The sequence below is a fragment of the Drosophila navojoa genome, chromosome X (assembly GCF_054131105.1).
Source record: "Drosophila navojoa isolate 15081-1374.11 chromosome X, UAZ_NAV_1.0, whole genome shotgun sequence".
NCBI lineage: Eukaryota > Metazoa > Arthropoda > Insecta > Diptera > Drosophilidae > Drosophila > Drosophila navojoa.
Genome location: NC_142895.1, coordinates 12,768,666 through 12,795,504, shown reverse-complemented (window position 1 = coordinate 12,795,504; position 26,839 = coordinate 12,768,666). Strand labels below are relative to the sequence as shown.

The window sequence follows — 26,839 nt, the reverse complement described above, 5'->3', positions numbered from 1 at the left end:
ACTGTTACTGTTACTGTTACTGTTACTGTTACTGTTACTGTTACTGTTACTGTTACTGTTACTGTTACTGTTACTGTTACTGTTACTGTTACTGTTACTGTTACTGTTACTGTTACTGTTACTGTTACTGTTACTGTTACTGTTACTGTTACTGTTACTGTTACTGTTACTGTTACTGTTACTGTTACTGTTACTGTTACTGTTACTGTTACTGTTACTGTTACTGTTACTGTTACTGTTACTGTTACTGTTACTGTTACTGTTACTGTTACTGTTACTGTTACTGTTACTGTTACTGTTACTGTTACTGTTACTGTTACTGTTACTGTTACTGTTACTGTTACTGTTACTGTTACTGTTACTGTTACTGTTACTGTTACTGTTACTGTTACTGTTACTGTTACTGTTACTGTTACTGTTACTGTTACTGTTACTGTTACTGTTACTGTTACTGTTACTGTTACTGTTACTGTTACTGTTACTGTTACTGTTACTGTTACTGTTACTGTTACTGTTACTGTTACTGTTACTGTTACTGTTACTGTTACTGTTACTGTTACTGTTACTGTTACTGTTACTGTTACTGTTACTGTTACTGTTACTGTTACTGTTACTGTTACTGTTACTGTTACTGTTACTGTTACTGTTACTGTTACTGTTACTGTTACTGTTACTGTTACTGTTACTGTTACTGTTACTGTTACTGTTACTGTTACTGTTACTGTTACTGTTACTGTTACTGTTACTGTTACTGTTACTGTTACTGTTACTGTTACTGTTACTGTTACTGTTACTGTTACTGTTACTGTTACTGTTACTGTTACTGTTACTGTTACTGTTACTGTTACTGTTACTGTTACTGTTACTGTTACTGTTACTGTTACTGTTACTGTTACTGTTACTGTTACTGTTACTGTTACTGTTACTGTTACTGTTACTGTTACTGTTACTGTTACTGTTACTGTTACTGTTACTGTTACTGTTACTGCAACTGCTATTGCAATTGTTGCTAAGAGTTAATGCCATGCAATCTCGTCGCGCAATTTGCTGCGCTCTGATTGAAAAGCGAAATTAGAAGGCAGCCAAGCAGCCAGACAGTCGTCGCTGTTGGGTGCTCGTGTTTGTCCTTGCTATCTGGCAAGACGGCGCACCAGCTGCCCCGCCCACCAGCAGCTGCAGCTCCCTTTGGGCGGCGCCCAACTAAATTGCTTTCGAGTGTTGTTTGCTGTGCTTGAAGATTTACTGCTTTGTTGGTTTTCCATTTAATTTCTTTTCACATTAGACACGCGCACAGTCAACTTGCTTCTTACTATGTGCGTGTGTGTCCAGCTTCCTTACATGCCCACACACACACACACACGGATACACGGATACAGGCACTCCCTTTGACATTTTCAAATGCTAGTTAATGGCCCAGCCCGTTCGCTCGCTCGCCAAAAAGCTCATTATTATTATATAGCAGTTGGCTCCCAATTTCGGGCGCCGTCGCACACTGCACACAGCTTCGCACGTGATTTATATGATGACATTGGAGCCCATTTGCAATTTATAGCCGATATACACACACACACACGCACATGCACGTAAAGATAGACTACACCTGAGCGCGGGGCAGCTAGTACACACTTTATTAGATTAATGTGGGCTTTTGGTTAAGCGCCTTAAGCCCTGTTAGCGGTTCGCCAGCCAAGCAATTAGCAGCCCAGGCAATCGTAGACTTGAAGTCTTGAATTGCTCTCGAAATATACCTACATATTAGGTATGTATGTAAAGGCCTCTATATCTGTATTACGTTTAGTCATTGAATAATTGAAGAGTTGATATGAATTCAATAATTTGTGGGATTTGTTGTCTCTTATCTTGATGGCATGGAAATGATATAATTATTGGTTCATTATCAAAGAAATTATGTAGCATATGTCTGTGGGTGTGTGAATGTGTGTGTATTGAAACAGATGGATAAAGAGTTAGAGAGAAAGTGAGAGAGATAGAGGGAGTAAAAGAAAAAGGAAAAGGCATAGAAAGGGAACGAAGTGAAGGAAAGGAGAAGGAGAGAGAGAAGTTAGGGAAGAGATGGAAAAGAGGAAGAGAAGAAAAGTGAAAGGCAAAAATTGAATGTAGAGAGAGAACAGAGAAGAGGGAGAGAGAAAGGCAGAGAGAGGTGAGAGAGTGAGATACAGAGAGGAAATAGAGAGACAGAGAGAGAGAGAGAGATAGAGAGACAGAGAGAGACAGAGAGAGAGAGGTGAGAGAGTGAGGTACAGAGATGAAATAAAGAGAGAGAGATAGACAGAGAGAGATAGAGAGAGAGACAGAGAGAGAGAGACAGATAGAGAGATACAGAGCGATTTACAGAGATGAGACAGAAAATGAAGAGAAAGCGAGAAAAGGAGGCAACGATCAAGAAGGAGAGGAAGCAATTGAGAGCGAGAGAGATACCGCAAGATGATCAGATGAAAGAGAGAAGAGGAGAAAGAGAGAAGAGTGTAAAAGGGGTGACATGACGTGAGAGAGTGTGGAGAGTGAACGGGGAAATAGTTGAGAGCAAGAAAAAACGTGGAGAAATTAGAAGAAACGGAAATAAAGAGATTGAGAAAGAGAGAGAGAGAGAGTGAAGAATACATACAGAAAAAGAGAGCAAAATAAGAAAAGGCGAGAGAGAATATAAGAGATATAGAAAAATGTGTCAGTGAGACAAATAAAGTAGAAGGAATACAAAATGCAAATCAAATTCTTATGTTTATTCAAAAGAAGACAGCAGCCTTAAGTCGAGCACTCGTGTATCCGACATTATGTAAGCAGTCATGACGTAGCTATGCAAATTAATTAGTTCTCCTACGCTGGCTTACTTGACTATTCAATAAAATCATCAATCATACAAATGACTTAGAATTATTCTAATCTGCAATTTGCATTCAATATAGCGCTCTCGAGAATATCCCTCTCTCTCTCTCTCTATTCGTGTATATATATCTATTGAAATTTGCTTATACCGAGCAGCTCTATACCAATTAAGGCTGGCTTTGTTCAGCAATCGTTGCTCAAGCACTCTTATCAGTTTATCACTTGCAATTGCAGTTCCTCAGCTAGCTAACCCGATTGCCATTTCTCTTTGCTGTCTCTGTGCCGTGTCGCACTTATCACGGCTTTAATCGATGGCCAACACCTTGGGCAAACAACAGCTAGCCAGACAGCAACAGCAACAGCATCTAAACGCCACCACGTCAAGCACCGCCTCGTAGCACCGTCTGCGCCGTCAGCGAGGCGGCCAACAGCTGTGAGGCATTTCGCCTGCAGAGTTGTCGCTGTTTCTTTGTTGTCAATTCGTTTCATGTTTTTTTTTTTTGGTTTCCTACCGGTTTTTGTGTTACTTTATTGTTGTTGTACATTAGTTGCACAGGCAAAGTAAATAATTAAAAAAGTTACACAAATTACTTAAGAAGGCGTCGCTGTTGGCGAGCCACGCCTACGCAGACAGATTTTTAGTCGAGCACCCCAGGCAGGCAGCCGACTCGAATTAGGTCTCAGGCATTAAGCATTTTTTTTTTTTGGTTTTTGTTTTTTTGCTCATTTTTGTTGTGGCTGTAATTAAATGATGTTTATTAAACGCGCATTGTTGTTGCTGCCTTTGATACTGTTTTTGATGTTGCTATTGTTGTTGTTGTTGTTGTCGTTGTCACTTGCATAGGCGCACAATCAAAACGCTTGAGCTGTCGACGTCATCAACAGCAGCAGCGTTGCTGCGCATTTTGCGCCCACTTTAAACTTGAATCAGCGTCTCACAAACAGGAGAAAAAGCTAAGTCATAACGACTAACCGAATACCCTGTAAGAATATTTTGAATATAGAATTGAAGCATATTCAAATTTGTATGTGTTTTAGCTATACCTATAATTCAACTGAGTATTCTTAACAATCAGTGTTGAAAAACACTTGGGTAGTGTAGTAGTGCTCCACAGTGTAAAATAAGGAAACAGTGTTGCATAACGATCTATGCACTTGGTGTTGATGACATGTTTGTCATACCTAATAGCTGTCTTTTAACATTATAAGTCGCTGAGTTAGTCGGAAATTTTCTGTAAACCAGTGTTGTGCAACGCCTGCTCAAGTCCTGTATAATAATATTCATGTACTTTCCATTGTCATGTGATCCATCTTGCGTCATTAAAGTGTATTAAAAGCTGGCTACATATAAAAATATGAAAACCAGTGTTGTCTAACGCCTTTTAAGCTATGTATAACGAGAGCCGAATTTAATAAAATAATGCTCACATACAAAATTTAGCTTATTTATATATAAATATGGCAAAAGTCTGCTAAAAAACGTTGTTATATTCATTATCGTACAAGCCAGTGTTGCTAAGCTTCGTTGCATTGTCTGTGTCAAGACTATTTATAGTAGTAGCTCAATATATCTAAAATAATTAAGTTGCCCACTTGGTTTCGGCATTTAAATGGCAGGGCTTTAATTTGGGGTGATGCCAGCATGAGATAAGGCTGACGTCACCAGTGTTGCAAAAGGCCAATGAATGAGCGTGCAGAGCAAATATGCTGACGCTTGTTTAAAGGTCGCCAAGCGGCGACCGCATTGTTACATACCTTTTTGCCAGTGTTGGCTAAGGGGAAAAAATGCCAGCATGACACAAAAAAGAAAGCAACGAAAAAATGAAATCAAAGCGCCAACAGCAACAACAACAACAACAACAATAACAACAACGAGACACACAAACCACAAAAATGCCGCCAATGACTTTGACTTGGCATTGTTGTTGGCTCTTCTCTCTCCTGCACTCTTGCTCTCTCTCTCTCTCTCTCTCTCGCGCTTTCGCTCATTCCCTGATGTTGTTGCTGCTGCTGCTGCTGTCAAAGGCTTGCCAAAATTTACAACAACCACGAGAGGGGCACGCCTAACAGGCTTTGGTTAGCGCAAAGCGCCTAGCGAGGCAGGCGCCGGGTAGGGCGGGGGGAATTTCGCTTGGTTGGGGCTTGGTGTGGTCTGGGATCAGAGAATTGTTGTCTGCGTGTATTTGGGTGTTTTTTTTTTTTTTTTTTTTTTTGAGCACGGGCACTGGCAACACATCCGCTTGCCCTTGCGGCACTTCCTGTCGTTTCCTTCCGCTGGCACACACTTACCCTTCCAGTTGCCACACACACTTTAGCCTTCCTACCCACCCTTGGCTCTCTATCACCTTCACAGTCAATCCCCTTCTCCTCCCCCTGCTACTCCTCCTCCTCCAGCTCGCCGTGTGTACCGAAAAACACGCCAAACGCCGTCAGTTTATCTAACACGCACTCCAACTGCGCGTCTCTAATATGGCGCAACATTGTCTCTCTCCCTCTGTGTGTGTGTGTGAGGGAGAGGGAGACAACAACAACGACTTGCAACAACAATAGCAAACAACAATAGGGAACAATGCGAAAAAGGCTGGCCCCATCAGCAGCAGCTCAAGCGAAGGGGGGGGGGCAACTCTGGCGGGGGATAACATAGATCGAGGATAGATGCAAAAAAGGTTGCCCCAACAAGCAAAAAAAAAACGTAAATTAACAAAACCTGCCGCCAATCATGACTGCGGGACTGACTACGTCAAGTTGTTGTTGTTGCTGGCTCCCTCTCTGTGTGCGAGTGACTAGGCATATTGACAGCTGAAGCCAGGAATACACTTACTTCACCTTGAGTAGCGCACAGGAAGTGAACTTAAACGGGCTTTGCCTGAGTTTAAGGCGTATGGGAACACGGCCTAAACTACAAATTTGGCAGCGACATATGAAACTAGTAACCTGATGGAGAGAAAGCTAAATAGATAAGAGGAAAAAGTGAGCAAAAGATAAATAATTAGGCTAGATGGATGGAGAAGTAGATGAGTAGAAAGTAGAAGAGCAGGCAGTAATGGATAAATATCAATGGACAGCTATATGGACATGGATAAATGAGTGGAAATGAAAAACAAGAAAGAATATTGGAAACTAAGTATATCCAGGGATGACGATTATGAAAAGGTAAACAAATTGTATGTTACTTAGGTAGAGAGATATCGATAAATAGAAAGATATCGCTGAACACCTGTGAAGATGCTTGGATATATCAAATTATATGGATATGGCTAAGGAAATACACGAATAAACAATTTGTTTGCTAAAAATTTAAAGATAGATAGATAAATCAAGATAAAGAATTTATCGATAACCAAAATGACCAATGAGAGAGAGAGAGAGAGAGAGAGAGAGAGAGAGAAGTAGAACTTTAGCTATATCAAACATCCTATAACATTTTAGCTACCAAATATCTCTGAACTAGAGTCTGCATTTCAAAACTTGGTCTTTAATCTCACGTAAATTGGAGTATTACGCGTTATATCTGTGAAGATATTCAAAGAGCAGACATTTTCAAATTTGTTATCCAAGAATGTTAATTTTGGTTCACTTGGAATTTGTTCCGCCCCCATTACCCTCAGCACGTTCTGCACTCTCTATTCTGCACTCTCTTGAAGGTTCTTCCCTTACAAGCCTTGAGCATTTGCTCATAGACATTCAAGAGGTGACCTTCTATATCTCTGCATTCTAGCACATTTCTTACAGCAGTTTGTTGTTGTTGTTGTTGTAGTCACTCGATAAGCTCACTCGATTAACTAAAACTGTTGTTGCATCGCCGCAACAAAGTGGATTTTGTGTGTAAAGTGCAACAAGCTGCTGCTGCTGCAAAGAAAAAAGAGTGAGAAAAAAAAAACAGAGGGAAAAACTCGCATTTGCCATGGCAGGCAACAAGCTAAATTGCCGCAAGCGATCAGCTGCACACACACACACACACACACACACACATGCACACATGCACACACTCAAACACCCAGAGAGGGCAAAGCTGTTACAACGTCAGCGTTTTGTCACGCTCTGCCGTTGCCGGCTGCGCAAAGTGCTGTAGATTTGTATGTGCCACAAGCCCTTTTTGCGCTCTGTTAAATTTATAAATCATATCAAGTGTTGCCTTGACAAACAGCCAAAGCGTCATACTTTTTAGATAAGTTGCACAATTACCGCACCGAGCTCAGCCATTTGTTGTGTAAAAAAAAAAAGAGAGAAAGAGAGAGAGATAGAAGATGCGTCTAGGGTTGCATTCCTTATTGATAAGTTCATGTTTCTCGCTAATTAAAGTTGCTCGCTTATCAGAAACTCTGAATATTTTCTCAAGTTGCTGTCTGCAGTTGCCTTTTGCCTTTTGCCTTTCGCTGAGCTCGAGTTGGGCCCATTTCAACTTGAGTTGAGCCGTTTAAAGCTGCTCGCGTTTATTGACAACTTCTTCGTCGAGTTCAGTTAATTGAAGTTTCTCACCGAATAGATAAGTTACTAAGTAAGTCGCTCGACTTGCACTTTGAGATACTCTAACTTGTGTTTAATCACCTAAAGTTTCTCGCTTCATGCATAACTTGTTGCTCCACGGTTGAACTAATTAAACGTTCTCGCTGGGTAAATAAATAAGTTATTGCTGCAAATGAATTCGACTTTGACTTCTAAGTATTCATAGCTTTTAGTTCCCTTGAACAAATCGAATTGACTCTCTGAATAGATTAGTTTCGATATACATATCGATATACATATTTTTCGCGAGTTTGCCTTCAACTCAACTAAGAGAAGTTTCTCACCTTTTAGTTAAGTTGACAAACTCAGACTTTTGCATGGAGAAAACTTGACAATTCACGTTGGGAATATCAGGAATTTGCATTTTTTGAAACTTTCAGCCTCTGGTTCAGCCCTGAATCGAAAGTTAAAGTAAATAAAGCGAGCGCACGCTGTGCGCTTCTCAGATAAGTTCCCTAGCTGCATTTGATCAAAGGGCTGGCTTTGTTTTATCTTAAAGCGGTTTCGTTTAGTTACTAAGGGTATTTGAGTTTGGCAACACTTGCTGGCATTTTCTCTTTTATGTGGTCTGCCTTTTGCTGTTTTGCTTCCCTTTCAGTTTCCATTTTCATTTTCGTTTACATTTTGGTTTACGTTCGTTTCGTTTCGTTTCGTTTCGTTTTGTTCCTTTGTGTGCGCTGCTTTGACAGACGCCTCTCTAAACACGCACACAAAGGCAGCGGCTCTGAAAATTGAAAAGCAGACTTTGTGTGCGTGTGTGTGTGTGTGCGTGTGTGTGTGTGTGCGTGGGCGATTGCGTGTGCAGGAAAATTAGTTCAGGCAATGGGGCGCATTTTTGAAATTCATAAACTTACCGGGTTACGTGGGTTACCTCGCTTTGTGTTAAGCAGTCGTTGTGTGTGTGTGCGTGTGTGTGTGTTGGTTTTGTATTGTTGCATGCTAAGTATGTGTTAATATGTAGTTGACTCTGTGAACCAATTTAATTGGCCTGTCTGGCCCATCTCTGGTCCCTTGTGTACCCAGAGGAAACACGCACGCGCGCAAAAAAAAAAAAATAAAATAAAATAAACAAAATAGAAAAAAATGAAGGAGCAGCAGAATCAGAAGAAAATTACTGAAAATGTAACCAAACGGAGCGCAATCAACTTCATGCCTATGAATTAATGACGCGCGCAACGCTGCGTATGAGTAATGCGAGCATATGCTCCACCTTCCTCTCTCTCACTCTCTCTCTCTCTCTCTCTCTCTCTCTCTCTATCTGTCGCTGTCGAGGAAGTCCACATTTGCGTTGATGATGATTAAATACCCTTTGCAGAAATAAGAGCGTTACAGAGGAGTTACACATACCATGAGCTGTTCCCATGGGAACCATATAATATAGTCGTCCAATTAGGCACGACTTTCGGATGAGTGATACGTAAAGGAGTTGATGTTTTATTTAACGTATTTTGGGGGAAAACAAAGTTGAGACACACTCTAAAGAAAATGTTTGTTTGAGATTACGATATATCCACGTAATACACATATGATATAATATACAATATTCATATACGGTATACAAATAGGATATACAAATAAGATATACACATATGATATACACATATGATATACACATACGATATAATATACGATATACACATACGATATACAAATAAGATATACACATATGATATACACATATGATATACACATACGGTATACACATACGATATAATATACGATATACACATACGATGTACACATACGATATTCACATACGATATACACATACGATGCAATATACGATATACACATGCTATATAATATACGATATACACATACGATATACCTGAGAGACGAATTATGCAGTTGATATGGGTTGTAGGGTTACAATAGCATTTTATGTTTACTACCGTAAGTCAATATCAATGTCGTATAGTTAAAGGTGCGATATAAGTGAGACACATAGTTTTGCTATAGATATATATACATATATATCTTATATATATATCGTAACCTGAAATCCTCTATCTACAGTTACGAAAATAATATGAGAGATAAATGGTTTATTTAGAGGGCATCGGTATTATATCACAACAATTGTAAACGCTGATTTACGATATTCAAATAGTATATAGTTTATACAGCAACGACATCGCTTAAGCTGAACAAAGGGTATTCACTGTAGCCGAATTGCGGTAAATGGTCTGGCAACGCCTTGACAAAGAGCGTTAAGAAATTTCACATTTGCTGAACAATAAGAAAAAAAGAAAGAGGACAAGAGTGAGTGAAGCAAATTAACTGCGAAGTGCAGCTGGAAGGAAAAAACCAATTAAGTAAATTGGAAAATTGAGTGCAAGCCCGACTGAGCAATGCTCTACAACGGCTATAGGTACAAGCAAGGCTATAAGGAAAGGAAGACATCGATTGGATGAATAATGGCAATTCATGTTGCAATTGAGAAATGGTTCTAGAGCTAAGATATCGGGTTGAGTTTCAAACTAAACAAATTATAATAAAACTAATAAAATAAACTATTTTTTACTAGCAATAAGATGCATAGCTAAAGTTCAAGTATATTTGAAAATATCGTATATATATTATATAAATATATATAGTATAGTTGTGCATTAAAACAATGTATAAAATTTACGTCTGATTGCATGCATAAAATGCATTTAGCTATGCTTCCCGCTGGCATTGCTGGGAAATTTTATCGATTTTGCAATTTCTATTCGCCATCTTAATTAGATTGAGCAATGCAATTATTTATTGTAAAATACGAGAGTTCATATTGAACAGGCAACAAATGATTCTTACCCAACGACTTTTTCTTACCCTCCCCCTCCCCCCACACACACACACACACATTAATGTGCTGCAGTGGCGTGGAGTGTGGCCAATCGTTGGAATGCTCATAATCTTATTAGACATTTAATCAGCTCTTACCTATGCCTTAAGTATGTCCAACTGTAAATATATATTATATATATATTTAACAGTATGTAACATTATGTAAGGCATTGCTGCTATTGAAATTTCTATTCCATTGTGAACTGAACTTTGCATAACTTATTGAGCGATTATTCTTACACAATTGATAATATGATTGAAGGCGATTAACTAGCTATTATATAGACACGTAATATAGTTGTTGGCATAGACTAAAGCTTCCCATGAGTTATGTTAATATCTGATCTGGCATCTCTGTCAAAAGAAATAAGGCTGCCAGATGGGTCAGTCGAATATGCACAATCCTGTATAGCTATATATGAATATCCACTGTGGAATCCGGTTATAACGACTCGCCTTATAGCGTCCGTATGGTTATTGCGACGATAATTCAGGTCTCTAGGCAAACCTATATGAGTAAACTTTAAGACGATCCCTTGAGTGTCGCTATAAGCGGATTTCCCTGAAAATATATACATATATCTGATAAGTTTTCCTCAGAATGAATTATCTTGGCTTATTTCTGGTTCATATTCAAGTGACTGAAAAATTGCTTTAAAAATTGATGCAGAAGTGATTTCACTTCCAATTGGATTTTTTTTATATTTTTTTTTATTGAGTAACAGTGAAGCCATTTTCATTATAATTAAATAATGATTTCACTATTGAATTTCGTGCAATATAAAAAGCTACATGTATGGGAATGTTATTTAATTTATTTTTTATATGCATATACATACATGTATATGTATATATATGTATATATTTGTAGCAATATTTGCGCTATCAAGTTGTCACTCATTAAAAGATTTTTTACTTTAATCAAAGCTGAAATATTGCAATTTCAATTGAAATTGCTTTCCTTTGATCAACTGAAGAGCTGCCAATCAGTATTATAGTGCTTTATTCATGTTGTAACTGAAGAGAAGGGGTCGAGTGAGTGAGTGAGATAGAGACAGAGAGCGAGAGAGAGGGAGGCAGAGACTGAATGAGTATTTCAATGCATGAAATTACATTCACACAGATATGCAATCATAATGGCATAATAAATACATTGCAAACACTTCATTAATCCTACACACACACACACATACACACTCTCTCATATACACAGATTTCATATATGTATATTACTGTAAGCAAAAATGCAATTTTAAGTCTATACAATTGCAACTTTCACACACACACACACCTGGCGATACTTGTCTGATAAAAGTTTCCTCAGGTGATTTGCGAGCCCAGCAAACTTATAAATAAATATAAATGTATAATTATATATGTATATGTATATTAAATATATGAATGCTTCCAGCACTTACTCAGCCTTATGCAATTCGCCTGCATCTCCATCACTCGCGTTGTCCAACTGAGGGAGCTCACTTTAACTAACAAATTCATTTGAATTGCGAACTTCAGCTGCTTCGTTGTTTGAGAGCGAAAACAATTTCATTTCTTTCTCTCTGTTAATTTGTTGATATTTCATTCCTGAATTTACAGAGAATTTCCCTTCTCCATGCTTACTTAGATTGTATTTCGCTGTAGCTACTAAATCAGGGTTGCTATGAGAATTTCTCGGATTTTGCAACACTGAAGCTGAACTGGTGTTGTTATCTTGACGCTGGTAATGACTCAAAGAGTTGGAGTAAGGTTAAGTGAAAAAAAAAGGGAAGCAGACTAAATAAGTGAAACTAGGTAGAGCTTTTCTCTGTTGATAAGGAACTAAGTGAACCTCCACTTGTATATAAATTGATATTTAGTATAATCAAAAAAATTTTTTGACTCTCATTATCTACACGGAATCTGCCTTTAAGCTCACTTTAGCCAAAGGTTCCTTGACTAGCTGCCAACTGTTTCTATTCCCTGTTAGTTCCGCCATTGTCTTTATTAGCCACTAGCTAAATACGCCCATCCAGTGTCAATTTATTCACTTGAATATTGGCATATTGCTAAAATGCCAAATCATAAATATATGTTTTATAATCAATTTACGCACACAACGTTGCAAACATCATTTTCACAGTAATAAAAAAAATGGCTTGTGCCAAAATAAACTAAAATTTGCATAACTCACACACACACACCCACATACACTTAAATAAACAGTTGTGTGTGTGTGTGTGTTTACCCGTTTTCTGTGCTCTGTTTGCTTTAGCCAACGGAAATTTATTGATACTCAGCGCATAAAAAACAAAACACATGAAATGGGAAAGGAACAGCAACAAAAAGTGTAGTCTAACGCTCTAATTGGCAATGCCCAGCTAGGGAATACCCTGCCAGCTCTGCAGTTGTGCTATCGATTATTGATCGATTTTAGAGCGATTTGTTATCGATTATTTTTAGCTAAGCAGTCATATACATGTAGAAAGATGTGAAAGAGTGTTCATTTCTAGTATGGGTAGTATTAGTGGCAGTACTATTCCTATTTTTAGGAAGAGTATTGCTGGTAGTAGTACTACTATTTTTATGAAAAATATTACTATTAACTACTACTATTTTTAGGAAAAGTAGTATTGAAAGTATTTCAACTATTTTTAAGAACAATATTGCTAGTAGTATTAATACTATTTTTAGGAAAAATACTACTGTTAGTACTACTACTATTTTTAGAAAAAGTAGTATTGAAAGTATTGCTACAATTTTTAGGAAAAATATTACTGTTAGTACTACTACTATTTTTAAGAAAAGTATTACTACTACTATTTTTAGAAAAAGTAGTATTGAAAGTATTACTACTATTTTTAGGAACAATTTTACTAGTAGTATTAATACTATTTTTAGGAAAAATACTACTGTTAGTACTACTACTATTTTTAGAAAAAGTAGTATTGAAAGTATTACTACAATTTTTAAGAAAAATATTACTGTTAGTATTACTACTATTTTTGGGAAAAAGTAATACTGAAAGTGTTGCTACTATTTTTAGAAGAAGTGTTACTGATAGTACTACTACTATTTAAAAAAAAAAGTATTACTGAAGGAATTACTACTATTTACTATTTTTATGACCAGCTGCATACATAGAAATAGTAGTAGCGCCCCTACTATGCTTATGAGCACAGCTGCATGCACATATATTCCCCACACATGTAGTCAAGCAGGCCCCCTTGTGCATCACATTTACTGGGTATACACAAACAAAATGTCAACAATAAGAAATACCTTGTGCAAAAAACTGTGGCAATATTTGGCTGTGCGAAACGGCGCACAGGTGGGTTCGCCCAAATATGGCTTCGCAGTGTGTGTAGATACGAGGACGATGGACGGTGCGCGTCGGACGGGGGTGCAGAAGGCGTGGGCACGGGCGTGGCTAACGCTATTTTATGGCCAAGAGTCGCAATTGTGTGCGTTAAAGCATTTGTCAACAAAACGTTGGCAATTTAACAATTTGAGCTACCAGCTAGCAGCTAGGAGCTAGCAGCTACCAGCACCGTGTAGCATTGACTTTCATCTGCTGCTTCGTTTTCTTGTTGTTGTTGTGTGTTTTTTTTTTTTTTTCTGTTTCATTTTATTTTTTATAGTTCTTGATTTTATTTACTATTTGTTCATGTGTTTAGCTAGTACTCTGGGGTGACTCCGGGTGGCTCCGGGTGGCAACTGTAAATTGTGTTCGCTGCTGTTGTTGTTGCTTAAGAAATTGGCTTTATTTTTATTGGCATTCAAGCAGGTGACTCGCTCTTGCTCTGGCACTTCACCTACTCCTCCTCATCCTCTCCCTGCTCCGCCGCCACCTGCTCCTCTCGGTCTGTCTCTGTCTTTTTGGATGTCGTCTCGTGTCGATTGCGACAACTTCGTTATGCTGTTTTATTTTGTCGTTGCCTGCTCCATGGAATACATATATACATATGTATTATATATATATTTTTATATGTGTGTGTGTATATATAAAAATACAGCAAAAAATAACTGTATTTTCTCGCTCGCAGTGAAGTCTTGCCATTTTCATTTGCCGCTCGCTTCTTGGCGTGGGGCGTGTGTATTTGCTCACGTAATTCCCTAATTAAATACTTAAATTGTAATTGCTTTCGAACATTTCATGACACCAGCTCTGCCCGGCCGAGTAGCCCGCCGTAGCAGAGATCCAGTTGCCGGCTGCTGCCTGTCTCTGCCGTTATGTGGCTCCAGCTTCAGCTACGGCTACGGCTACGGCTACGGCTACGGCACTGGCTACGGCTCTGACTCAACTTAGGTCCGGGCATCATTAAAACGCGCACAGGTAGCACCAGGTAGCACACACACACACACACACACAGACAGGGACATATGCTATATGGCTTGTTATACACATGGTATATACGTAGTTACATCTTAATGATGCAGTAGACCCACACACACACACACGCTGATGGAGTGTGTGTGTATTTTATATGGTTTCAGTTTGCAGCGGCAAAGGAGAGCATAAAAAACATTCAAGCGAAAAGCAATAACTTTGCTCTGCCACAGATTAAGGACTCTATATATAAGATATATAATCTTGATAGCTAAAAGATGTAGTGCCTTATAGACCGATTAACGTGGCTTATCGATTGACTGCGATATTTACATTTTAGATTTAGAATTACTCTAACTTTTGCATATGCTAAAGCAATATTTGTATAAATCGATCATTTATCGATAACATGCAGCTTGACTCGTGTGTGATATAGTGAGGCATACCTAATAATAATCGATATATTGGTGCACCTGAGATGCCAGAACATGCATTTTCGATATGTATAACGTATCACTCTGAGTACATGGTGTTATCGATATGTTAATCGATAGCTGTGCATTGCGAAAAGTGTTTTTAATGCTTTCCTCTTATAACACTTACTTCTGGCTATCTAAAGTGTCGCTGGCATTATCTCACCTGCTCTGTGTATCCCATTTTCTCTCTCTCTCTCTCTCTCTCTCTCTCTCTCTCTCTCTCTCTCTCTCTTTCTCTCTCTCTCTCTCTCTCTTTCTCTCTCTCTCTCTCTGGCTCAGTTTGCTGTGGCTTGCGTTGCACGTTAAGCTATATAAGTCATCACTTTAATTTAATTGTGCGCAGCTAAGCTGGCCGCACTTACGACCTGCCGCGACACGCCCCCCTCTCGCGTAATACGCCCCAATCAAACACACACACGTGTGGCGATTGCACGTGGCTTTTGTATTGTACATATGCTGACCATGTTCTGGCCATGTTCCGGCCACGTTTTTATGTGCTTTTAAGTGCGCAATTAAAGGTCAATTGCAGTCGAAGGTGGCCCAGAAGTATGCTATAAACTTGCGCAGACAAAAACTCTAACACACTCACACACACACACATATCGAAGTAGGCTTCTAATTGATATTTGAGCAGCTGGACAGATATTTCACAGTCTGTAAGCATTTGTCAGAACAATTGATAGCAAAAAAAAAGCAGAAAACAAAAATTAAACAGAACAAAAAAAAAGCAAATAGATCTAAATTTTTCGTATTAAAAAGTACGTACCAACATATAAGCACCCACATAGACACACTGGATGCGAATGAGAATCACTATGTCTATTCACATCCGCTTCAAGTTGTGTTGGTAGATCAAGCAATACAAACGGACTACGCTGATATCGTTGCGAACGTTTGCGAAGCGCCCAATCCAGCGAATAATCAAATTGGATCTGTTGGCAACCTCCAAAACAATGCAAAGGCAGAGGATTCCACGAGCGAACCGATTGGGCGCGAGCCGGAGCCAAGAGAGACGGATGTGCAGAGCTATGCCGGAACTGAGAGCATATCGAGCATTGGTGCTGGCCACGCACATGGACTAATTCTACCGCCCAAACCAGTTGGCCAAGAGCACTTGCTGGAGTTTAAGGCGGGCCGCATGAATCTGATCGACAAGCAGGTGAAGCCCGATATACGGCATGGCGTGATCTATTTGTATTTGGATGGCAGTGAACATCTTCACTTCTGCTGGAAGGAACGTCATGCGAAATATCCAGAGCTGGACATTATCACTGATCCGGGCAAACTTGAGTTTCTACATATCGAGTCCTGTAAAACCGGCCGGATCTATGTGCTCAAATATAAGAATGCGATAGATCGATATTTTTTCTGGATGCAAGATCCGAACCATGAGCTAGACGCGAGCATCTGTATGCGTGTCAATGATCTGCTTCAGTGTGGCAAGCCAGTGGTGGATAGTGATTCGGATAGCTCTATCCCTTAACAGTTTTACAAACGGCTACGGATTATACGATTTTACAACACTCATTTATGTAATTTGGTATGTTTTATAGCAATGCCAGCCAATGGCATTTACAAACATTTATATGGAAATTTTCTGCGACAAAAGTCTGAAAAACTTTCAATAAACGCTCCTGAAATGACAATTCGATATTTTGGTACTAGCTTGAGAAAATCGATAAGCAGCTTCGCGTGCAATATCGATAGCTAAAGTGTATATAGGCTAGTATATAATCGAATTTGGTTTCTTAAATTTTTTGCTGAAAAACTTAAGGCAAAACGTAGAAAGTTTTTGTTTGATGCATATTCGAAAAATGCAAGTCAAAACTTTTAGCCCATAGGAAAACTTTTTGAAGCTTCAACTACAAATTTCTTCTATTTTTTTGTGTTATTTTTGAGGCAGAACAAAAGGAAAAAACATTTCTGTTGTCCTTAAAACTATGTTAGAGAGACAAAGAGCGAGTGAAAGAGAGAGAGAGAGAGGGGAAGAGAGTAAAAAATTGCAATAACTGCCTGATAGCTCACTCACTCTGCCTCCCCCCTTGCTGCTGTCCGCCAGTCTCGCCAAGCGCAAAAGAAGTTACGAAGATAAATGAGATGGCATAAGTTAGACGACAAGTCGAGCAGAGGACGTGCAAAGCAGCAACCGACTAAAAAAATAAAACACTTAAAATTGATATAAAAGACTGTAGGAAAAGAAGAACAAGCGGAAGGGCATACCAGACATTAAGATATCCCATGCTAGAGAGGAAAAGTTATACATATATAATGTAAATCATATCGAATTTGCTTGGCTAATAGTGAAAATCTTTTGCTGAGGAAATAAGCAGCAAACATACCAAATCTTATATTTCTAGTTCTTACAGTGTTCCATTTCGATGGGTTAATATCTAACATAGAATATCTAATAATATAATTAGATTTTCTATATCTGATCAGAGTTAAGTAGAGCTCACACCAAAATTTTTCTTTTTAGCTCTTATAGAACTCGAGTTTTGTTGGGCTATACTTGCAGAAACCGCATGAAACTTAAAATTTATGATAGTAATATATTCCAACCTCTATTTTAATGTTAAATTTCTTTAGTTTAAGCAGAAAAGCTCAGGCATTCCAAATGATTTCCTGTTATCTATTATGGATCGCGAGTTCATTGGGTTAAATTATGGTTGATATGACTCTTTATGGCACACACTGCCTGGTAATATATAAAGTTCTTCAGCTTAAGATTCAAATGCCTCAAATACCGAATTCGCCATGTCCAAGTCGTTTAGTTATCGAGTTCAATGGGTCCCTGGAGAAGTATCGGTAGCACCTGCTGCCACTGCCATTAGACATTGATGGGAATGCAGGGTATACGCATATAAAAAGGGAATTTCTCCCACTGAAATTGTAAAATAGTTGTAAAGTGCACGTAAGCCAAAGGGTTCTGGGCGTACAGTGAGGTTAAGTGCGGCAGCGGGAGGCGTGGCAGGCGCCCAGGCATGCGACAGCAGCTATGTAAAAAACTAAATTTTTGTTTGTGTTTGGTGCATTTTTTTTTTTTTTTTTTGTTTTTGCCTGCATCATTTGCGCGCGCTTTTTGCGCTTTGCTTTCAATTGGTTTTTGGTTTTCGTAGTTGTTGTTGTTGTTGTTGTTTTTGCTTTTTTATTGTTTTCTTTTATATGGTGGCAAAATGAAACTAAGTGAGTGGAAGTTTTGAGTTGAGGTGGCCGGAACCAGGGAGCGGGACTGGGTCCGGGACTGGGGCTTGGGCTGGGCTGCTGGTAAAGTCGGCAAATTGTGATAAAAAACGTGCGCTGTCTAAAGTGCTGAAAAATGCGAAAATGCGCGCCAAACTAAACAAACAAAACATTTTCGTGCATGCCAAAAAAGGAACAGAACGAGATGAGTCGAGTACGTTGAAATTGTTGCATAATGAAAGGGCATGAAGTGCGCACACACAGGCAGACAGAGAGAGGGAGAGAGGAAGAGAGAGAGAGAGAGCTAGAGGGCGACTGCCGCATACACATGTGTGTGTGTATGTGTGTGTGTCGTTGCCTTGGGGCGTTTTCTCTGTCATTTACAACTTTGGCAAATTTAAACGCATTATTAGTTGTAATTGAGTGTGTGTATATGCGTGTGTGTGTGTGTCTCTCTATCTCTCCCTCTCTCTCACACACCCTTTCTGAGGCTAAGCCTTGGCAAGTTCTGGCAATTGCCTCATGCTGCAAATATCTGCAGATATTTGAAGCGTTGAGCATTTTGGCCTAGTGCCAAATTTTGCAGCTGGGCCAATTTCGCCCCGATTGCATGCAATATGGGCGTGGCACACAATCAATCAGCCAAGCTAGTCAGTCAGTCAGTCATCAGTCAGTCATGAGCAGCTGCTGGCTCGAGCAGACGTTGGTTTGATTGCTCTTTGACTACTTATTGACTCATTAAAATGAACTAGTTCTTGGGTGAAGTGGAATTTCTTCATTTTGAACTGATTCATATGACATGCGTTAGAACAATGGTATTATTTGTAGCAGCAGTACTAGTATAAGTGATAGCAGTTAAAGTAGTAGTAGCAATAGTAGTACAATAAGTAGTAGCAGCAATAGAAGTTGAAGTAGTAGTAGCAATAGTAGTAGTATATGTAGTAGCAGTTAAAGTAGTAGTATCAATAGTAGTAGTATATGTAGTAGCAGATAATGTAGTAGCAGCAATAGTAGTAGCAGTTCAAGAAGTAGTAGCAATAGTAGTAGCAGTTCAAGAAGTAGTAGCAATAGTAGTAGCAGTTCAAGTAGTAGTACCAATAATAGTGGCAGTTGATGAAGAAGTAGCAATAGTAATAGTAGTATCAATAGTAGTAGTAGTAACAATAGTAGTAGTAGTAACAATAGTAGTAGTAACAATAGTAGTAGTAGTAACAATAGTAGTAGTAGTAACAATAGTAGTAGTAGTAACAATAGTAGTAGTAGTAACAATAGTAGTAGTAGTAACAATAGTAGTAGTAGTAACAATAGTAGTAGTAGTAACAATAGTAGTAGTAGTAACAATAGTAGTAGTAGTAACAATAGTAGTAGTAGTAACAATAGTAGTAGTAGTAACAATAGTAGTAGTAGTAGCAGGAGCAATAGTATTAGTAGTATCAATGATAGTAATAGTAGTAGTAACAATAGTAGTAGTAGTAACAATAGAAGTAGTAGTAGCAGGAGCAGTAGTATTAGTAGTATCAATAGTAGCAGTAGTAGTAGTATCAATAGTAGCAGTAGTAGTAGTAGTAGTAGTAGTAGTAGCCGGAGCAGTAGTATTAGTAGTATCAATAGTAGCAGTGGTAGTAGTAGCAGGAGCAGTAGTAGTAGTAGCCGGAGCAGTAGTATTAGTAGTACCAATAGTAGCAGTAGTAGTAGTAGCAGGAGCAGTAGTATTAGTAGTATCAATAGTAACAGTAGTAGTAGTAGCAGGAGCATTTGTAATATCAATAGAAGTAGCCGTGGCATTATTAGTTGTCGTATTAACAGTAAAAGTAGTAGCATGGTGGTTTTCAGCGGTATTAGTAGTAGCATTAAAGAGCTAGGAGCTAGAGAATAATAATATACGCATAATAACAGGAATGTATTATATTGGTTCCAATTTTAGTTGATCTCTATCTCATTTTATGCTCCTCTTACTTAGTCAGCCTATGTCTCAGTTGTCTTCCATAGAAGCCTTTTCGGTTAGATCTATTTAAAAATATGCCCACATCAATGCACACAGCTATAAAATCTACCAATACATATGTATGTATATAGTATATATAGGTTTCTAGTGAATTCTTAATTAAATGAACCAGTTCAATTGGCCAGCTCAATTTGAGTGTTGCTCTTGCTGCTGGCCACGAGCCTTGTCCTGCTGTTGATTATTATTTTCAGTTTATTTGTACTGCTCGTTAGCCAAGCTAAACTTTAGCTGATTAGCAGCTGGATTCGGCACTTGCATTCGAAATGCCTTTCCGCAGTCTTTGGCTCAGCTTCATGTGGTCGCAGCACGTTGCAAGGTTGCTCCTTGCGCTGCTCGTTGCCAGCCCCTACTCCTGCTGCTGTCCACTCCCTCTCCCCCTCCCTCCCCCATCGCTGAAAAGCAATTTGCTAAGCTGGCATTAGCCGAGAGCAGAGTCTAACACATAATGTGGCCAAAAATGAAGCATTCTCACTCTATATGCAGCCTAATACTCTTGTTACGTACCCGGAATTGTATATATATGTGTGTGTGTGTGTGTGTATGTATATGTGTAGTAGAAGAAGTGCTATTAAAATTACTTAAAACCAGCCAACAATAAAAGGGGCTTGAAAGCAGCTTAAATATGCCGCTTATTGATGCTGAATAGCAGCAGCAACAGCAGCAATAGCAACAGCAACAGCAGCAACAGCAACAGCAGCAGCAACAACAATTCCTGCTTGTGTGAAGGATATGTTGACACGACTCCTTAGCACGCAACTCACATACCCGCAGCAGAGTCCTTACTCGCCTCCTGCTCTGGCATTTGCCCCCTCAGATGATGCTGCTGCTGCTGCCGTTGCTGTTGCTGTTGCTGTTGCTGCTGCTGCTGTTATGCGTGTTGCATACTAATTTCAAAAATTTGCCATTACATTTGTAGTTCGCACTGCGTCCTGTTCGCATTGCCACGCTGCCCCGGCCGGGCTTTGTTCTGCCTGTTGGGCAACTCGCATTACTTGCAATTGGTACAAATGTAGTTTGGCTCTGTTTTCAGCTTGATTATCAACAGCAGCAACAGCAATAGCAACAGCAACAGCAATAGCAACAGCAATGGCAATGGCAGCAACACAAATCCAACAAATTGTTGGCATTTATTTCTAGTCAAAGGTGTCTTAACTACATATAACTTACACACACTCACACATATGTCTAGTTGTTGCTGCTGTTGTTGTTGTTGCTGCTGCTGCTGTTGCTCCTGCTGCTGCATTTGAAGATCAAAGTAAAATTTTCATACGCAGCCAGTGCAAATAAAACTTTTTGGCCTGTTTCACTTCAAGCAGCCCACACAATCTATCCTACCATCCCTGCCTACCCCCCCTCCCCCCTCTCCCTCTCCAGCCCCTGCTGCGTCCCTTGTGTTCGCTTTGCCAGCAAGTTCTTTTCGCCCTTGAGTTAATTGCCAAGTATTTGAGTTGGCAACATAACTAAAAAACTTGCAAGAGAAAATAAATTAAGAAATTTTATTTTAATTTCACACAGAGGCCGTCAACAACAGCAAGTTGAAGACGAAGAAGAAGAAGAAGAAGCAGATGATGATGATGATGATGTTACTGGAAATGTGTGATAAATAAAATCTTAATTACGAACTGTTGAATCGCATGATAATAGTTACGCTTTAATTGGCGAAGACTTTTAATAAAAACTGCAGTGCTTGTTCGGCACTTGGGGAGTGGGCTATACGTAAATTGAATTATATTGGGAAACTTGCATTGTGCATGGCAATATCAAAAAGATTGCGTAAAGCAATCAGTGAAACGTTTGATGGGAAAGAATATCAAGGAGATACCTGAAGTGTTGGGAAAGTAGACGTAGATAAATGACATAGAACAGCCAATTCTTACTGGAATAAGAGAAGAAGAACACAAAATAGAAATTCTAGGAATTGAACGGAAAATTCAATAAGATATTATATGGGTAAATTGGTAGATAAGATAGGGAAATTCTGGAAAAAGTTGTGTAGGGCAATTGGGAACGTTTGGGAAGCTGAAACGTTTGAGATGATGGAATGAAAATGTTGAGCAAAATGATATTGAAGAGACCATAAGAAGTTTGTAGAAGAAAGGGCAAGTTACTGAAAAGAAAGAAGCGGCAGATAGAGAGAAAGAGAAGAGTCTGGTAGAGTGAGACAGAGAAGAAGGAACAAAGAGTATAATATGGCCATGGAGAGAGCGCCTGTGGAAGAATGTGACAGAAGATTAAAACATGAGAGAGAGAAAGAGAGAGAGAGACAGAGGAAGGCAAAGGAAGGCAGAGACAGAGAGAAAGATAGACAGATAGAGAGAGAAAGAGAGACAAAAATACAGAGAGAAGGAGAGAGAGAGACAGAAAGACAGAGAGTTAGATAGGTTAGGAATAAAGTCAGAGAAGATGTTAGACAGACATACTGCATGCCTGCCTAGATATAAGATAAGAGAGAGAGGAGAGAGAGAGAGAGAGAGAGTGATTAAGTGAGTGACTGAGAAAGAAAAGGAATTCTTTTATTATGAAGCGCCAGAGCATCTTTTTACCCTATTATCTCGAAAAGGCAATAAAAGCAAAGATATCGATAGACAGATGAGAAATACTATATACAAATTTTTATACGAGAGATACAACAAGAAAATCAATTGAGCAGAAGAGAATATTGTTGAGCTGGAGACTAACGGTGCAAAAGCCTGGGCGGTCACGTAGTTGGCAATGGGGACGCAAACGCTCGCCAGGTGGAGCGCAAAACGCAATGCATGACAGACTTTCTAATGCCCGCATTACAAAAGCTAAGAGGTCTTTGAGGAAAAGTATTTCAGCTGCGCGCTCAAGAGACCTGTGCAGGGCTTAACGCCGCTACGGAAACCTTTAAATTTGTCAACCCAAGGCACACGTACACACACACACACACACAGACGCACAAAGGCAATGCCAAGCGCATGTCATAATTGTCAATGTCAAGTGCGCTTTGGTTGCCCAGGAGCTTAGGGGAGGCCTCAAGACGACAACTGACCCCAGCTGGGCAGAACGACAAATTATCCATATACATATATACAAAGTATATATATATATGTGTGTGTATATAGGTATATATACGTATATTAAATCTAGTTTCCGGCAAGCGGAAGTGCGGCATCTTTAAAGGCATTAAGAGGGCGAGAGCAAAATGATTTTTGATTTGTTAGCCAATGGACTTGACATTGTCGCATAGAGGAAATGTCAGAAGGCATGTGAGAGATACATATAGAGGGAGAGGGAAACAGAGAAGGGAAGAGAGAGTGACGGGAAGACTTGAGCAAACATTTGTAGCAGCAGCCATGTCAGACATGTGTGTGTGTGTGTGTGTGTGTGTGTGTGTGTGTGTGTGCATAGGCTGTAGCTGTCATGACAGGCGCCGCAAAGTATGCAATTGCTGCAAAAGCAGTTTGCCAAAAAGGCCAAACGTCCGACTGGCGTCCTGTTGCCTGTCGCCTTGTACTATCCATTACAAGCCATTGCCTTGCCCCGCCGACCGCCTTTGGCCCTGGCCATAGCGCTCTTCCGCATCCGTATCCTGGCCTAGTTCGCATTTAAGCATTGCGCCGGGCAATAATTCAGGCGTCCGGGCGCAAAGTCGCATAAAAATCAAATAAAAGTGCCAAAAAAAAAAGCAGAAGAAGAAGACGAAGAGGGGAAAAAACATGCAGAAAATTGCTCTGTGCAAATGTACAATAATAAAATGTTAGCTGCTAGCTCTCATTACTTCACACTCTCCCCTCTCTCTCTCTCTCTCTATCTCTCGCTCTCCCCTTTCTGTCTCTCTCTCTCTCTCTTGTATAGATAAGCGAGTCAAAGTTAACCCAGTTGCTCGCTTTTTGGCGCAATGAATAAATTTTCGCTTAGTTTTTGTGTCGCATTTTTCAATTCTCAGCTTTCAGCTGCAGTTGGCTTCAAGAAACTATGAAAATATATCCGCATGGACTGCAACAACAATCAAATATATTGAACAACGCAGCAATACCCTGTTGTGAATGCATTCTCACTGTCTATCAATATGTTATTAAATATTACCAAAGCTCGAGAGCTTTCAAGGGATTAGCTTAAATAAATAATAAAATCTTTCATATATAATCAAAGCATACAAATTGAACAATATTAGCTGCTATATTAAGCAGAAGAGATACTGGAACTTCTATGCTTTAGAGCTGACTTGGAATACAACACTGCAGACCCTTACTCCCCTAAGAGGCTATAGGGTATTTGAAAAGTTTCGAGTAAGAAACAGAAATAGTTAAGCAAACATAACAAACAAAATATTGTTGGCTAACGATACTTTTGCCAGAGCTAAAATTGATAAGCGTAATTAATTAAAATTTGGAAAAGTGCGAAAGCAAACAAAACGAAACGAAATGAAACAGCGCAACGCTCTGTTCGCCATTGAGTTGGCACTAAAGTTGATTCCATATTTCACGGCATTCGGGATTATGGATTATGACAGGCAACAAACGTGCCAGCCAGCAGGAGTAGGAGCTGGAGCAGGAGTAGCCATGGGACTGGCCAAACAAATCCCAACAAATAGGTCGACCAAGTGTGGGCAAGAACTCAGCTTAACTCTAGCAGCCAAAAAAAAAAAAAAAACGAAAAAAAGCAAAAACAAATAGCGAAAAAAGAGAGCAAAAAACAGAAATAAATGTGAAAAAAAAGAATGGAATTTTTTTTTGGAACAAAATTTAATGAAAATCTGCAAAGTTATGGCAGCAAATTTTGTGGAAAATATTTTATGCCAGATCATAAATCAGTTTGGTTTTAGTTTATGCTTCCATTTGTTTCAACTTTTCTTAAAATATGAGCTTAATTGTAGCAACTCTATGTAATTCTCAATTGGCTAAATAGATGGAAGGAGGCAAAAAATATGAGGGAGAGGGAGAGAGACAGAGAGTGTGTGTGTGTGTGTGCGAGTGAAATGGGGTAAGGAGAGTGGTATGGTTTCAGAGTTTGTGCTACTTAAGCTTATTCAAAGTGTAATTAGTGCATCGCTAATAAGCTAAAGTAAGATAAAGGAAAGCTGATTATATAAAATAAAATGATAATATCATTGGTTAGCAAAAGTAGCTCTAAATGTGAAGGAGATGTAATATCATAAATTATTTCTGATCTGATTTTGAAACGATAACGGAAAAATGGATATAGCTATCGGGTTTTTAAAACAAACTTGAACAGCACGCGGTATAGACGGACTTGCAAAAAATATTTCAAGTCTTTAGCTCTATTATTTTCCGAGAACGATGAGTTCAAATATGCAGACACAGGAGCAGAAGAACGTATAGACGAACGGGACTAAGTCAACTAAGTTCATCACTCTGATCATGAATATACATATATACCTTATGTAGTCTGTCAACCGTAATTATTTATCGATAGATCAATATTAGCGATCATTTCGTTGATATCGATTATTCCATAAACAGAAATATCTCCCTAAGACACTTGTATTGCTCGGGCATACAAGGGTTAAGGGCTTCAGGCACGATGTGGTGGCTTCAGGCAGGAGGCCTGGTACTTGGGAACGGTTGGTAGTGTTGGGGCATGACACAAGTGCATTTAACAAATTAAAATAGTGACCAGACCGACGATAATAAAGCTGATGATGCCATTGGGTCTGCATGGGGCTCTGCTCATGATGATGATGATGATGGCGATGATGATGATGGCGATGATGATGAGCTGTAGGTTGGCTGCAGCTGGTGTTGTTATTGTTGCTGTCGCAAATGAGCAGAGCTGAATTGCAATTCAAGCCAGAACTGACACGCACAAAAGGATATATAACATTTACTAATAAATTTCATATTTATGTACGGACATTGCCGACGACCGCAGGGCCAAAGTGGAGCTGTGACCCGGACGCAGACCCGGAACCCAAAGAGCGCTGAAAATCAACGTGAAATTGCAGCGGGGCTATAACGCTTGTGTGTGTGTGTATGGCGTGTGTGTGTGGCGTGTGTGTGGGCGTGGGCGTGGCAATGGGACAAAACAGTGCGGTTGGCAATGCAAACAGCAGGGCTGGCCAAATGGAGAAGCAGCAGCAGAGCCGCTTGAAATCACAGCAGGACATAAAAAGGATGCGTGGCAATAAAAATAAGCGAAAGCAAACAAACAAACAAACAAACACAGAGACGGGCAGGCAAGCAGACAGACGTAGACGGACGGACTGATTCAGTAACTGGATGCAGGACGCAGCAGCACATATAGTAAAGGGCGAAGGCGCGGGCGTCAGCGTGGGCGTGGGCGAAGGGTATACGGTGCCAGGAACAGGTCGCAATTTGCTGTCTGGCTGGAGTGCATTGCTCTGCGAGTCGTTGCCAGTGCAGCGGGATTCGGGATGGGAAGGGGAGATGGGAAAGTGATGGGGAGGGGGGAGGGGGGGATTGGGTATGTGTCGTTGGGAAGCAAATATAAATATTCTTCAGCGCACACAAGTCAATTAGTTTAAAGCAAAAAGGAATTCCAAGCGTATCACAATATCCAGTTTTCCCGATATCCATTTGCTCATATATGCAGCTATATAAATAAATATGTGCATGTGTATATATGTTTGTAGAGAGCGAACAAACTGTTTGTCCGACTGATTGCTCATCGAAAGGCAGCAATCAGTCAGCTCTATATAGATATATACAATATCTCCATGAAAGCGCACATTTAAAATATGTGAAA

At 39.5% G+C, this 26,839-nt stretch overlaps 3 protein-coding genes across 4 annotated transcripts in view; all 3 read left to right on the top strand.

Annotated features, from left to right (window-relative positions):
• Positions 1–26,839, top strand: part of LOC115565440 (neurobeachin) — a 137,148-nt gene that overhangs the window by 52,380 nt on the left and 57,929 nt on the right. The window lies entirely within an intron of this gene.
• The window catches only part of LOC108658702 (uncharacterized), a 93,073-nt gene continuing 78,364 nt past the window's right edge, over positions 12,131–26,839 (top strand). The window contains exon 1 of the mRNA XM_089264021.1: positions 12,131–12,506. Within this exon, the coding sequence (XP_089120147.1) occupies positions 12,478–12,506 (29 nt within the window). The 5' untranslated portion in view covers positions 12,131–12,477. The remainder of the gene's footprint in view (positions 12,507–26,839) is intronic.
• Rpn13R (Regulatory particle non-ATPase 13-related) lies at positions 13,538–16,610 on the top strand. Its single transcript, XM_089263478.1, has 2 exons — positions 13,538–13,544; positions 15,753–16,610. The coding sequence occupies exons 1-2, from the start codon at positions 13,538–13,540 to the stop codon at positions 16,445–16,447; spliced, it is 702 nt and encodes a 233-aa protein (XP_089119604.1). The 3' UTR covers positions 16,448–16,610.